Source organism: Colius striatus, chromosome 1 (genome assembly GCF_028858725.1).
Source record: "Colius striatus isolate bColStr4 chromosome 1, bColStr4.1.hap1, whole genome shotgun sequence".
Lineage (NCBI taxonomy): Eukaryota > Metazoa > Chordata > Aves > Coliiformes > Coliidae > Colius > Colius striatus.
The window spans coordinates 196,919,630-196,935,509 of NC_084759.1; the positions used below are offsets into that span (position 1 = coordinate 196,919,630).

Sequence of the window (15,880 nt, forward strand, 5' to 3'; positions counted from 1 at the left end):
GATAAAAGAAAGGACTTTTCTCTGACTTTTTTCATTGGTCATAGTGAACCAATGTTATTTGAGTTGCTAGTCTTAATTTAAAAAATATCTTAAAAAAAAATCGAGTTTTCACATTTCTTCTTTATATTTTTTCTCAGTCAGAAAACTCTCTACTACTTTGACCTTATGAAAGGTGAATGTAGTATAATCTGGGATGTGGCCATATATCCCGTAAGTCCATCTGGTAGTTCATCAGAGAATAGCATGAGGTACAAAACTGTTTGCTTTTGGCTAAAGCATAATCAAGCTGAATCCAACCTGATAAATTTACCATTTAAAAAAAAAAAAAGTAAATTTCAATTCTACATGTCAGATTATTTTTTTAATAAATAATTGAAAAATTATCCCAGTAACTTCATTATTTTAAATAAAGAGACACAGAAATATCATGCCACTAACTTGTCTGTCAAAAAGCCTTTTGCAGCAGAAATTTCAGACTACCTCTGACATAAACTTTACATTAAGTTCAAATAAACTGTTAAAGCCCTCCCTTGCACAGACCTCTGCATAGTTCATGAAGACAATAAGGCAAGCTATATATCACAGAATCACAGAACGGTAAGGCTTGGAAGGACCCTTTAGAGATCATCTAATCCAAACCCCCTGCAAAGCAGGTCCATATATGACAGCTAATGTGGTACACCTCTCTCCATAGACCCTCTAGAACATAAGACTAACTTAAATAAAATCTAAAAATTACCCGTATATTATAACTCCTTCTGGCAGAAGGAAGCTTCCCTGAAATCTCTGCTCCAGGGCAGTTCAAATCTTACAAGTCACTCATCTCAGTTAAACTCTAGAGACTGATCCAAGACCTGAAAAGCTAAAAGTGTGGACTGGGAATCTGCTGCCAATCTGAGTGCTTCAGCAGACTCACACCATCTGTGCATTAGGCACATAGACCTCACACTGAGCAATGGATGAAATGTGCTCATGCAGAACCTCGGCTGGCTGTTCAGCAAGAAAGAACTATTTATTATGAAACAGCATTCAAGAGATAACATAAATAAAAAAAAAACCCTAACAGTTGCTGGTGGACTCATCCTGTGAATGGAACTCATCACCACATATCAAATGTCCATATGTAGCTCTTTCATTCTGAAGAAAGAAATGATATTCCTGTCTCAGAATGACTATCATTTATAGGCCAAGTCTATATGGGTTCACTCTACAGCTCCTGGGACTGTAATAACAGCATGCCTTATGAACATCATACATGGATTGTTTTTGCAGCAACGTATCAAAACGGAAATGGATTGAGAGATTAGATTTCCTTGAAATTGCCTCTCTGTCTGCTGTTTCATTCAATTATACCATTGCTTGAAAAGGTTACACTGTACAAGATACTCATAGTCTCAGAAACATAGTCTCTACCGAAGTAATTTAGTAAACCAGTTCCCAAATATTTTCCTTTTTAACAGTATGTGGAATATTCATGAGTGTATTAACATGTATCTTTCCTACACAGATCCTTTCAAAAGCTGTGAAAGCTGCAATGGTTTACAATTGCTCTACTACATGTGCTAAAGTAAGAGGAAGATTAGTTAGTTACTAGGACAAGACTGTGATTCCAAGTCACTACAAGAAATTTGTCGATGAACAAAGACAAGGGAATTGTCCTCTGAGGAGGAGATTCCTCTCCTTAAACATGATTCCATTAAATTGAGTGCATGTTGAATGTAAACACCTTTAATACAAGAAATACTCTCCCTGGATATCTATGTCCACACTGCAGAGTCTGTGAGTACTCAGAGGTACTGATCTCAACTGAGCTCTTGCTTGAGTTTAATTGATTTTTTTTAATCCTTTTGATGTACCTATTAAACTTTAGGTTTTTCCTTCTCTCTGGTCAAAAACTCTCCCAGTCTAAAGTCAAATTAATTGAGAGTTTAGCCAGTGGTCCATGATAGCCAGAAGAAAATATTTCACAGTTCTCCAGAAGAGAGCATTGTGTAGTATCATTTCACACAGCATAAAGATCCACAGATATCCAACACACACACAAATATGTAGAGCACTGACAAACCCTGAAATATCTTCAGCAATTATGGAAATATCATAAACTTCCATGGCACAGCAGCTAATTAAAAAAACCCTCTTTTTTAAGGACTAATTCACTGCAAGAACGTTGAAATTGTGCTACTTTGAGAGCCGTCTTGGTCACTTGAGAAATCTTCATAGAAGACTCAATTCTATGAAGCAGCTATAGAGTGTTACTTCAACTGAAGCAGTGGGGCTTCTTCCGCTGAGTCCAAGAAGAGGTTCACCAGGCTGTGAAATGGTTATAATCTGCTATACATCCTTGCTATGAGCTTTAACCTCATTACTTGGCCAAATGAAAATTGACTTTCCCTAGAAAAAGGAAAGACATTTCTGCTACCAAAAACTTATTTGATCAAAGTGTAGTTTTTCAGTCCTATCACTCTGGCTCTACAACTGTTCAGTGAAAGCTGTCTGCTGTCTCATAATAGGAGCACATTGCTTCCTTTTGTATTAATTATTCTGCTTTAGCAGGGAAGAGGGGCAAAAAAGCCAAACAAATGTATTTGTTTTTGGAAATTTTCCAAAACCATGAAGACTAGACTTAGTCCAAACAATCCAGAAGTTAGAAGAAATAGTAAGTCAGAAATAAAGCTCAAAATTTAGTTTGACCGTTAAGTATTTTTAAAGTTTGAACAACTGAAGGCAAGTTCATTTAACAAGCAGTGAACAGGAGAAAAAAAAAAAGAAGTCATTAAAAATGAGACCGTGATGTGACAATAGGCTGTAAACAGGAGGAAATATGGAGAGATAACACAGTTTGCACCTTGCATGGCTTTACATTCTCTTTTGCAAACAGGAGAGCTAATTAAACCTTCTGGCTAGAGAAAGACACTATGCAATTTAGGTCAAAAAATGAGCTTTGATATAGAGGGATATTTTACGTGCAAACAGCACTCTTTCATGCATTTAATCCTAGGATTACAAGTACATATTGACCACCTTGTGGATACTTTCAGAGATAACAAAAGCTACACATTTTGTCATTGAAAAAGAAGCTTACCTACAGTATTCACAGACTAATGTATTTTATTTTAGAGTGAATGTCACTGTGGTATACTTTAAGTAAAGCTGGAGCACTACTTATTATGTTTGCCCAGTAGTCCTCATTATAAGTCTGTTTTAGGAGCTTTTAAGTTTTCCAGATATTAACTACATAAACTGACATTCTCCTCAGGTGAAAAAAAAAAAAAAAAAGAGTGACAGTGTCAATGTCGTGGGTTTTCATTATTGGAAAAGCCAAACAAGATGGTTGAGGCATTAATTCACTATTTTGCTCAAGTTAGAAAAGCTCTCTAACTCATTTCCCTTTGAAATACCCTATAGTCCTGCACTGTAGATTAAAAACTCAACCCATGTATTTAAAGATATACTTTATACTCCCTGGTATTTAACAAATTTTAGCCTTAAAAGCACCTGCAGACCACTGCAGAGATTTCATAGGATAAATCTCTGAGAACTTACACAGAGAGCAGAATCAGCCCAGAAAGCATCACATCTAGAGAATGTCACACATTCTCTTCAGCTAAAGCTCAGACTTCTTGGGGTCTCTCAGGTCATCTCTACACTCTGTGGTTTAAACAGTGGGAGAAAGTAGAGACGAAAACTGAAAGAATAACAAAGGGTAAAAGATTGGGATATGGAAGTAGGAGGAAGCAAATTGGAAAATGGCAGGCAGAGCATAAGAGACTAAAAGGGGAGGAGAAATAGAAAAAACATATATGAGAAAACTACAGATCTGGGACTGCTAATTAGTGATGGAGAGACAGGTGAGAAGAGGGAAGAAAAACATCTGTGGAAGAGATTCAGTAAGAGTATTGGGACAAGTTGGCTACATCTTCCTGGACAGAATGTTTTGGAAATGCTAAGGCATACTAAAGAGTTTAGAGAGAGACATTGAATTGGAAAGTGGAGCAGAGAGATCCTAGAATAGGGATAAGAATCCAAAGTAAGGGAGGAAAGTAGAAAGTAAAAGTAGAATCTGGGAGAGAAATATAGAATATGTTGAGGAGAGATGAAAGATAGCCCACAAAGCACAGCAGGAAGGGCATGAGAAGTCCATTGGTGGATCAGAGGTATGATGTTGAATGAGAAGACAGGGGTGAAAAAGAGACACGACAAGTGCAGAAGAGAACAGATCACACCTAGAAGAGATGAGCAAAAAGAACCCTCCCTCTCTTAATTCCACTTAAATATATGAAAAAAAAATTTTATTGTGAGGGTGAGGGAGCAGTGGAATAGGCTGCCCAGAGGAGTTGTGGAGTCTCCTTCCTTGGAGGTCTTCAAGACCCGCCTGGACTAGATGATCTCTAAAGGTCCCTTCCAAGCCCTACCATTCTATGATTCTATGATTCTTAGCAGAAACTCCTCACTAAAATCTGGAAAGAGCTACTTGATTTGCCTCATTGTTTTCTGTCAGCAGATATGTATGAAATCCACTCACAAAAAAAATCTCATCAGTATTCCATGCTGGGTACACATTGCAGCTCCTCAGAAAACTCAACTGATAGACATTTTTGTGTTGCTCAGACCCTATGATAGAAACCCATGTGTGTATCAAACTGATGCTTTGTGTTAGGATTTCAAGATTTCATTTTCAGTTTGGGGTTTTCCAGGATTTAAAAAGTGCATCTAAAGCATCTGCCTTAGATTGCATTGCAATATGAAGTACTCAAATATTAGGAAAGGCCAGAACTAAAATAATCTCTGCAATCTTCATCCATGTTCCTCATGTGCAAGCAGTGACACAGTCCTTCCTTCTATAGTGTGATGGTGATCTCATCTTAACTGAAGCTTCCACAATGCAATCATGGACATTGAGCTAGTCATTTAGCCTTCTGTTATAGCCAGTAAAGAGAAAGTGGCCTTCTGGGACGGGATTCACATGAGATACGTGGATATCTGGGTGAAAAGTTATTAAAGTCAAGGAATAAGTTTGTACACAGTGTTAAATATTAAAAACTTTGCACCTGATTTTTCTGTGTGTTTCTTAATGGCTTTAAGCACAACTACCCTTTATTTAATGATCATTTAGGGAGACTATGACTTCTGAAAACCAAATCTCATTGATTCATGTCTGGTTCCCCAACATCAAGGGCTTTTCCTGCTGACAGAACAACTTATTTTCCTGACGTAACAGCAAAATTTCACTTCATTATACAGACCTACAACAACCCAGAGATTCATAAGTTCACTGAAGGATCCATGGGATATGTATAGGGGTGGAAGAGGGAAATATATGGTCATGAAGTTGCATACTAGATCTTGAAGTACACACACATAGTTGTATAGACAGCATATTCCTGGCATTTTATGAATTGTTACTTCATTTTTCTGCGACCTCAGATATGTGTTTACCTTTTATGAATGGAATATAGCACGAAAGTTTCTTCTCAATGACAAAAGGATACTAAATTCTTCCTTAAAACACCCTTTGGGTTAAATTTGAACAGCTGAATAAAGCAGTTTTCATCTGTGTTTCCTCTAACCAAAAGCTGCCTCATTTATGTGTCAGAAAAATAGTCTCCCGTGATACATGAATGGTTGCTTCCTGGTTACCATATTTGACAAACATATAACAGAAAAGCACTTACTTCAGGTGGAAGTGTTGTAACAACAGTAAACCTTACGTCAGATACTGCAAAGCTGATTAAATATTGGCAACGATAATATTGCTGCTGCATTAACAGAGTAAATTGATGGAATACCTGTGTTGTACATTTCTTTCCCAATAAGCACTGCAGAATTTAATTCCCCAGAATCATTTTACTCTGTTGGGATGAAATGATTGTAATGCCTAGATGATGCACAGCATTCACTTCAGTTTCTAGTAATTGCAGTCTAAGCATCTTCTTACTCACCGCAGCAAGCTGATCCACTCCGCTCGCTGTTCGTGCCAATGATACCAGGTCTTCTTGCATCTTATCGACCCATGATTTTATCCTATAGAAACAAAAACAGAGAAACATCCAATCAGATAATTGGAAAATTGAAGTTGCAAATAATTATATAGTAGAAGAAAAGGAGGAAAAATCAGAATGTGTTAGTAAAATTGAATATAAAACCTACAAGACTGGTCTTTGAGTGCTAAAAAATAATAAGCTTGGAATGGATCAAAATATTCTTGCTATACCCTGATGATGTTGTCTTTTGATGACTCAAATCTGAGCCACTGGCTTTTTATTTCTTTTACTTTTCATCAGTAGGAGCTTGACTAGTGCTTTCCAGGACACTTGTCTTCACCAACAAGTACATCATTGTGGCTGCCTCTTGTTGACAGGAACCAGGGTCTGTTTCTAAATGCCATAGAGCCTAATTTACCTTCTTTTTGTCTTGTTTTGGTTTATGTTTGTTGGTTTGGTTTTGGGTTTTTTTTCCAACAGAGCCTTTGCCCAGCCTTGATGACCTGATTCTTCTCATACAGTTTTCTGTGGTGGTGACCGTGCTAAGCCAGCTGTAAACCAAACATGCCATGGTATCTATTACTAGTTATAGCAAAGATCACTGCAACCTCTCCGACCTGCAGCTCACTCCCAGCAATGCCTTACCTAAGGACCCTGAGGTCCCTCTCACAACAGGTAGCACAAGCAGAGAAAAACAGCAAACTGGAGCAGGCTGTCAAACCAGAACCTATCTTCTGGCCTGTAGCCCCTCTCCAGACACTCCAGAAAGCAGCAGCGGGACAGCCAGCAGTGAGCATAGGTAGCATGAGCTGTTTTGGCAATGTGCACCCGCTCCTGGTTCCTGATTTCACCAGGGAACAGAAGCAATTTGCTGCTGTGCATGCTTATCTCCCTGTGCTCAGTAAACCTGACTCTTTGGAAAAGCACTGAATTCAACACAGTTTTTACGTTACTGTGCCACTTCATACTGGGCAACAGGAGAAGAGCTATGGTCTCAAGTCTGTTCATTCTAGTGAGGTCTATGTTCAGAAGAAGGTTGTGTGGCATACCTAGCCAGAAAGTTTGATCTCCAAATGAAGGAATTACTGGCAGCCCAAAATAACATGTGCACAAATAAGAATGGGAACTACCTAGACAGGAATGTACTGACTTTTACAGAAGTACCAGATGTGAGACAAATTCTTCTTGTCAATCAATAATAGGCCACTCCCCAATCAATACGCCATCTCTCGTGAATCTTATTTGAATCTTATTTCCCACAAGCAGAATACTCTGACATGCTAAACAAGAACTTCTAGAAGGTTTAAGCCAAACTGTCTTTGAGGTCTTCACAAAAAATCTGTAGCAGAAATTGAACTAGCAAGTTGTAACCATGGTTTCTTATTAACCATAGCATTTGCCCATTATACTATTTTTATCCTCTCTCCAGCCCCTGGCCTGGCTTTGACTCATCTATTGTGTCATATCCTTTCTTTTCTATATTTATTTTTCTGTTCTAAATCTTTGAATAAAGAACAATAATTTCACTCTGTCTGTACAAAACTTCCATTATTTCCTCATTGCATTCCAGTTGCTTCAGGCATATAAAAATTACATCTTAAAACACCCTGAATTGGAAAATAAATTTAAAAGTCATAAAATAACTTTTAGTGTGAAATTATTTCCCTACTCTCATTCATCATTAAATAGTTTTAATTGATCTAGATCCTAAAGGATAGAAATATTCAGAAGACTTCAAAATCTCCGTGCATTTGAGGAAGACTGACTTCTGGTCCAATTGACAGAATGCTGCATTATACTTCCAAAATCTTCGGAAGAAGACTATATCAGTTGAACAACTATGTGTGTCAAATCAACAATGAAAGAGGATACCTTATACAGGTTGTGACTATCTAGATTTACATTCACCTTTTTTTTAGCTTGCAGCTATTTCTTTCTGATTTGGGTGAAACTTGAAAAAAGTCTTTTAAAAAAGACTGTTCTAAATGAAACAGTTATAAATTCTTGAGATAAGTGGTTTCATAGTATAAAATACTCACCTGATTCTCCATGAGGAACAAAGATTTGCAGAAAATTGTGAAAGGTGTAAATTAAAAGGTGTAACATAGAATATAGAAAACGCTTACTGAGACAAACACTTCGGCACTTAAAAAAGACTGATGGGTTCTAGAACAAGTGGTAAGAATTCAGTCATCATTCAGTCATCAGCTGATTAGTACTAAGCTGCTGATAAGTTAGAGTAAACCTCTTCACTTGCAATACAGCCTTTGACTTGGAATCTATAAGAGTGTGTACTGGCAGAAGGGCTAGAGTAAGTGTCTTCAATAGAAATCTCACTGACATGTAATTTCCAGAGATATCTTCTCCATATTGTGGAATGAAAAGAGAAGTTACCTCAAAATGGGCCTACTTCTTAATTTGTTATAGCCCTCACTGTCACAAATTGTAAGAAAGAACAGGGAGGGGTATCACAATGAGTAAAGAAGATAGGAGACTCCCTGAGTTTGTTCTCTCGTGCCTCACAAGAACACTCCGCTGCAGGGCTTACCATCTCATTAAATGCTTAGAGAACAATGCCTGCTAAGGGAAACACCTCCAGAGGGACAGGTGTCCAAAGGCTTCTTTTATTCTCTGTAACTCAGCAGCCCATTTCTCTAGATTTTTCTTGACACTTCTTACCCTTTGTGTGATTTGACCAATCTTCAGGCTATTTTAGCATTCATTTGTATCATTTGGGTTACTTTGCTACCTATCTCCAAGCCAAATAATAACTAGACTACTTCAGATTCTTGTTGATGTTCATCTATGGGCGTTCAGCAGAGCCTCACAGGTGCAACAGGTCAACAGAATCAGTATTTGTATTTGCTTTCTCCTTTTGCATTGTGTCTCCAAGGGTAGTCTCACTACTTTATTTCTTCTCTTGTTCACATCCTACTTCTCTAACATGGCCATATGAAAATGATACATGTTGAGATTTAGGAACCAATAATATTTTCAGTGACTATTACAATTGATTTCACTGTTGTTTTAATGCTCCCAAACCTTCCCTTCTAACTTTGCCTTCCGAAATTTGTTGTAAAATAAATTAACTTCCTGGTTTAAATCTTCACAAATCCCTTATAAAATAGTAATATCTAGTTTGGTATAGAAAACTGTTTAAAATCACCTGTCATGGTGTATTATGTTTACCATGGCTTTAAGCCCATCATGTGTACCTGTGAGAGCAGTACCAACTCATAAGCACAAGTATGAACAACAACAAAAATGCTATAATTTTCCATTTTTTAATGGTTTCGATTATTCTGTATGAAAGAATGAGGTGTATGAAAGGTGAAACAGTGAAACCCATTAGTGAAAACTGTTTTCAAAAGCATAAAATAAATAATTGAACACACTGAGATTTTTTTACGATCCACTTCGGTTATAAAAATTCTGGGTGTTGTTTCTAAGAGAAGTCAATAGAAAAAATGAGAGAGGATTGATTTTTAAATTGACTTTGTTTCGTTTCCTACTGCTTTGTATTTTTACTGAATATATTGCTCTCTGTCTTAAAAGAAAACTGGAATGGCAAGAGCATATATTGGGTAGGTAATTAAACTTGAAATTTTGGAAGAAGTCACTCTTAAAAACTTATTGTTGCTACTATTACTTCTAAATGAAATATAGCACATTTTCCTCTTTAACTTGCAAAAATATTCTTGATTTCTCAATAAATGCTTCTTATTTCTCATTCAGAATTCCTCCCTCCACACAATTATCCCACACCTTGCCTTTTGAAGTTAGTCACCCATTAGTTTTTGTTTACTTTTTGATTTGTTTTGTTTTAATTTGCAATAGAACTATGCTTTTGCTTCAATCCAGGTGAAAAAGCATTTCCAGAACTGACCCATTCTGTCCTCATCTAGATGAGATGAGCTACGTATCTACTATATTGCCTCTAGTAGAGCCCTGGAAAACTTTGATTCCTAGTATATGTTTTCCAGAGTAGCTAAGCTGCATGCTTGACTTTTAGGCATATTAAGGTATACAATATTGGTTTCTAAACTGGAATAGGGAAAGTTCGCTTTCATTCTAATGTAATGGCAATGTCCCTCCCCAGCTGTAACTTGAATGTAATGATAACGTTTCTTCCAGTGTTGACTGCATATTTAAAAGCTGATTTTCTTGCATATTCATCTTGACCTATTAGAACTTCTGTATTGAAAACTCTTTTCTTACTTCTTATACAATAGGCAGTACAGCTGGGTGCAGCGTAATAAAAAGTAATATCTTCAAAAGGGTTTTTCTAGATTACTATGAAAAGTACAAATGATAAAATGGCATTCTACGGCTCTGAGGAAGCTCAGAATAATTACTCTTGCCTTCCACAAGAATTTAAATAACATCATCAGTATTATTTATAAGACCTAATGTCAAGATTTTTGAATCTCAATTCTCCCATCTTGCCAGCAGACTAAAATGCTCCTCATAGACTTTTTCAGAAATAGTCACATCCTATCATTTTCACAGGAAATTCTGGCAAAATGTTTAAAATACAACTTTATTATCCATTAAGGAATCATTTATCTAATTGTATGTTTAAAGAAAAACATGTATGTCTTTAAAAAAATGAAACAAGAGTCTTTAGGCACTGAAATGCTTGTCTGGTGCTCCTTTTAACTGAAGCCTGTAGTGCAATATCTGTCTGACAGCTGCTCATGGTTAGAGTTTATTTAACAATTGGAAAGCTGTCACAGCAAACGTGAGCTCCCATGACTTAAAGAAGCAGGAGTATTTTTTTTTTTTCTGCAAAGGGCACCAATGAAAAGCTTGTACAAAAGGTTGGTTTGTTTCTGTCATTATTAGTTTGGTACAAATATTGCTGTGCATTTCCCACTGAAAGGTGATTACATTTTGCAGTACAATTTATTTTATTCTCCTTCTCCCACACACAGGCTTTCCCCATATCAAGCAATGACTAGACAAAGGAGTGCACATATGCCTTTCCACAGCAACTTCTAAGTGATCTGAATGATGAAGGGGACTGTCTGATTAAAGACAGACAGACACAAGTCATTTACTAGGGAATTAGAAGGTACAAACCTGCTGCTATCTCCTGGGCTGTTATCAAATTGAGGAAGAAACAGACAGAATACTACAGAGCCAGCCATCCATCCACATTACACTATTAGCTAGCCTAGCACAGCAGCTGTGTTGATAGCATGGAAAGCTTTATTTTTTTACTTTTTGTGCTTTTTTCCTTTTTTTTTTTTAAAGATAATTACCTTTCCTATGTCCAAGGATTTTCACGGGTGCATCCTTAGTCCTGTTCCAAGTAGAACTTGGAGCAGGTGCTAGATTAAGAAAGTTTTCTTTTAAGTTTATTAAAATCTATTTTTATGTTAAACCTATATACCAAACAATAGTTGCAGAGCAGAGCACTGTTCAGTTACAAGGATAAAAGCAACTGGGAGATCTAGATGTGGACAGGCTGGCTATAAACTGTTTCCTGCTGAAACTGATGCATTACTTTTCTGCTGACTTCAAGGAAAGTAGATTCATGTAACTATTTGTCATACCTCACACTAATTTAAGGTCCATTAGCTGACTTTTGCTTGAATGCACATAGAACTTAACTCTGTCCATTGAAGTCACTTGGTATGTTGGAGATCCACATTCAGCTCTCCTCAGCTAAGATTACATTTCGCTCAAGTTTCTGAGTAGTTCTTGCATACAAAAATAACAGCAATTAATAAAAGCTGTAAGTAGCAAGAGGAAGAACTTTTTTCAAAATAGGTTAATATTTCTCCTATTATCAAAAGGGAAAAAATACACAACAGATTGCTCCTAATTCAATAGAAAAGTGGTGCTTGAAAAATGAGATAAGTAAGATTAGATACAGGAACAGTGAGAAAGAAAGCCTTGCTGTATTTTTTCAAGCTAACCTGATTCTATTTTCTTGATCTGGAAAACCTCAATTTCAGGATATTTTTTTAGATTTGTTGTCAGTGAAGGAGGGGAAAAAAGGCTACAGGACTATCATAAAAGTAGGATTCTCACCCATTCTTTGTCCCTCCTGGCAACCCTAAAGGGCCAACAGAAACTGTTATTTTAATTTATAGTAGAAGGCACATGAAAGAACATATGTTACAATTGAATGACTAACATTCTACACAGACATTACCCCTGTTGCTGCATTTATAATTCCTACTGCACAACCACTGAGTTTAGTATCAGTAGATATTCTGATGACCTATTAAGCTGACAGTACACGTATTTCAGGTATGTGAGTGGATGGATAGATTTATAGAGAACCAGACTTTGGAAGGATTAATAAAAGTAGACTTTGTGAAATACTAAACAAATTGTCACAGCATGCTAAAATCTCACTGATTCTAACTCGGGGAAAGAAAAGGTTTGGATATGGAGAGCTGATGTAAAGATCACTAAAAAATGGTGGTTATCGGATCAAGCTCTTGAATTTCCACTGTATAGCCAGGAAATGAATAGAAGAGGTTTATACAATTTAGAAATGAAAACAAAGTAGTCCATATAAGCATTTGTGAATTTTCCAGATCTTAAAATAGTCCAATTAGATGTCACAGAGCAGAGGAGATTTAAATTCAGCAACCAGAGACACGTTTTTCTGCTGTTTGGAAATTTGTTATTGGACTATGTGAAGGTATTACAATTTACAACTATAGTATAAATACTCTATATAGTAAATAGTAATTTGTTAGGAATTTAAGGAATCTTAAGTGAAAAGCGGCATGTGCTGCAAGTGTTAGGAGATCCCACTTTATTCCAATGCAATGATACAGGCACATATATCCACTGCCAGCTATCTATTGAAAAATATATCACACGATTTTCTGTAAATGTTCAAAAGAACTTCTGTGTACTAAAAGCAAAGCATAGATTAATTCATGACATTTAGCTATTGCACTGAGTGAGGGAAATAAGGCAGCTATGCTATTGCTGTGCATGCAAATGGAAAATGCATCTTCTACTCTACAGGCAAAGATATTTCCTCGGATGGCATGAAGAACTGAAAACGTACTTTGGTTTTTTGCCTTCTATGCCTGTCTTATCTGCCCAAATGTGACAAGCTACTGGCCATGTAGTCTGCAAGTACTTTCCAGATATGACAGCCCCAACAGCCAAGACCAGAGGGACTATCTTGCCATTTCCTGCTTTCAAAATCCTTACTTAGGATAGTTATTTTACACTTGTCAAGTTGAAATATTTGGGAAGCGAGACACAATTCCTGTGTCATTATCTGTCATTCCATAGAAACAGTCAAATGTAGACAGAAAACTCTCCTTCTTTATACATAGTTCTTGTCCATCGTAGCCTTCACAGGACGTGCATGCAAGTGCACTCACTAATTACTGCTTTATCAGCTGCTCTTTCAAGGAATCCCTCTGTATCACAGATAAATGGGAAACTAGAAATGCAGTGATGCAGCATTGATACAGACAGGAGGAGAAGGAACAGCCCCCTGATTTGGCCAGCAACTCAGTAGATTTAAGTTCCACCACTGACTTCTAGGACAAAGTCAATGGCTCACAGCAAGTGAAGGGCAGACCTATCACACCCCAGTCACTGGCTAAGTACTAATAAATGGTTTGCTTCTTACTATCAAGTCCCAATGGAAGGTTCCATGATGGAAACAGCCAACAGTGAATGGCATTGTGAGCTGCTCAGTGTTCGCCTCAGTGCCTCCAAAAGCAGAAACCTTTCTCCATCCTCACACAGAACATCTAGGCCCAACTCCTTTTACCTTGGCATTACTTTTGTAGCCATAAAGCACAGCTCGAATGACTGTTTCTCTCATACTTTTCAACAAAACTTTGCCTAAATATCTCCACTTGAAGGCTTCAAGGATAGATTTGGGAACATCTCTCTCTGAGACAGAGATTGGATCCACTCACTGCTACTCACTCCCATTGAAATACTCTTCTTTTCATGTTTGAGTTTAGTTCTGTATCTGTAACTGCAATTTCCACTTCAACAAGTATGTGGTAGATTCTTCAAAGCATTCAAATGTCTAAAGGAGTTACCAAAAGGAGTTACCAGTAATATATGATATTCACTGCCAAGAACCAGGATCAGGGTGCAATTAGATTATTTTATAGGCTTGTTCAGTACAAATCAAGTAGCTAACAGGTGTTTAGCCACACATGTTCATAATTACAGCTTCTGCTTCCAAAATATTTCCCTTCACTTTGCCAAAATTGTTCTCTTGGAGTCTAAAGCTTCCTACCAAAAAACATGAATAATACCCTTCTAATGGAAATAACTGTTACACAAAATATCATTTAATAATTTAAACTCAATCTTTAACATAAGCTTGACATAGAATCAACTGCAAAAATACTATAAGGTGTAAAAAAAAATCCTTAAAAATTGTTATGGTTTAAATAAAAAATATTATAATTCTAAAACAGTTTAACAGAGAAGACATAACAAATTTTCAGCCTAAATGACTGTCAATAATCCTCAGATGTTTAATTAAAATCTTTTATACTCAGATATATGTCTAGTACCTTTTATTGCTTAGCAGTGAAAAAAAAATTCAAAACTCAAAATCTAGTTACCATTTTTGCAACTGAGAAATGGAAATTCAAAATGAAGAATCCCTGATTTGTTTCTAATTTGTACTGGATGAAAAACAATAATTTTGTTTAAAAATCTAACATATGACTCAGCATGTAGATCTCACTGAGCAGTAGCCACTGGAGAGACCTGGGTGTATTTGCCCCACTGAGGGCTCTCAAAATAACACATAAACAGCCTCTCACTCTCTCTTTGCTTCACCTTTGGTAACTAATACTTAAACAATGTCCACTATCTGGACTAAGTTCATTGCTCTAGTACAAACACAGACACTCCACTAAAATCATACATTCTATTTGATAAAAACTAGACTAGGCCTGAATCTCATATCACAAGAATTGTTCCCATACTGTAGCAATAGAACCTGAATTAGAAGCTGGTCCCAATGCAAAGGAATAGGTAAACACTGCTATTTTTTGATATTTTACATTGAATGATGAGTTTCTCAGTGGTATAATGCCTCTAGAGAATAAAAAATGTGTGTCTTAAAAATTTTGAAAAATACATTTCAGTATAATGGAGCTTTACAAAGTGCTTAACTCCACAATTTTGCTAAGGCATTTAGGCAAAAAAAATACTTTATCAGTTGTGTTTAACATATCACACTCTAATTTATACTGAAATTACCCTTTCCCCAAACTAATAAGCATTTCATTTTAGCCTCAGGAAAAAAAAAAAACAAAACAAAACGTAATATATGTGAAGAAGCCATAGTATCTAGGTATAAATGTGTGAAAATAGAGACTACATAATGTCTACATAACGCAGCAGCATATCACTGTACCATGTAACAGTATAATCACATTGAATTCAAAGTCTGTCTCAGCCTGACAAATAAATACAGGATCAGATCTTAGGAAAAAACCCTTATATACAGTAATTCAGATTCAAATTAAAACTTGAGCTTTTCTTTTTTTAGTTTATCTACCATCGCAAATATACAGAGTAACTTTTTTTTGTTTAGGCTATTCAACATTGAATGTCTACAGTTAACAGGAATGTCAGGATAAGCTTTCAAAGAAATGCTCACATGTCCATCGCATTTTGTCTCCAGCTTCACTTCTGAGGAAGTGAACAGTAAAATTTCCTTTGAGTTTAGCAACATATGAATATGTTCTTAAGTTAATGTATATCACCTGTATTAAAAATCAGGCGACTTTGGGTTTTTTTGGCTATTAAAGTACTTAACCTCTCAAATAATATATTAGGTCAGTGCAACTAAAGCAGCAACATTCCATCAGCAGGAAGCTCAGTTGCTCACTTCTCTATCTTGATGTCTGATTGTCTGATGTGGGTTTTGG

General features: G+C 36.5%; 1 protein-coding gene across 2 annotated transcripts in view; it reads right to left on the bottom strand.

Annotated features, from left to right (window-relative positions):
- The window catches only part of CACNA2D1 (calcium voltage-gated channel auxiliary subunit alpha2delta 1), a 393,756-nt gene that overhangs the window by 333,333 nt on the left and 44,543 nt on the right, over positions 1-15,880 (bottom strand). For both annotated transcript variants that reach the window (XM_061989208.1, XM_061989201.1), the window contains exon 2: positions 5,940-6,021. In XM_061989208.1, the coding sequence (XP_061845192.1) occupies positions 5,940-6,021 (82 nt within the window). The remainder of the gene's footprint in view (positions 1-5,939; positions 6,022-15,880) is intronic.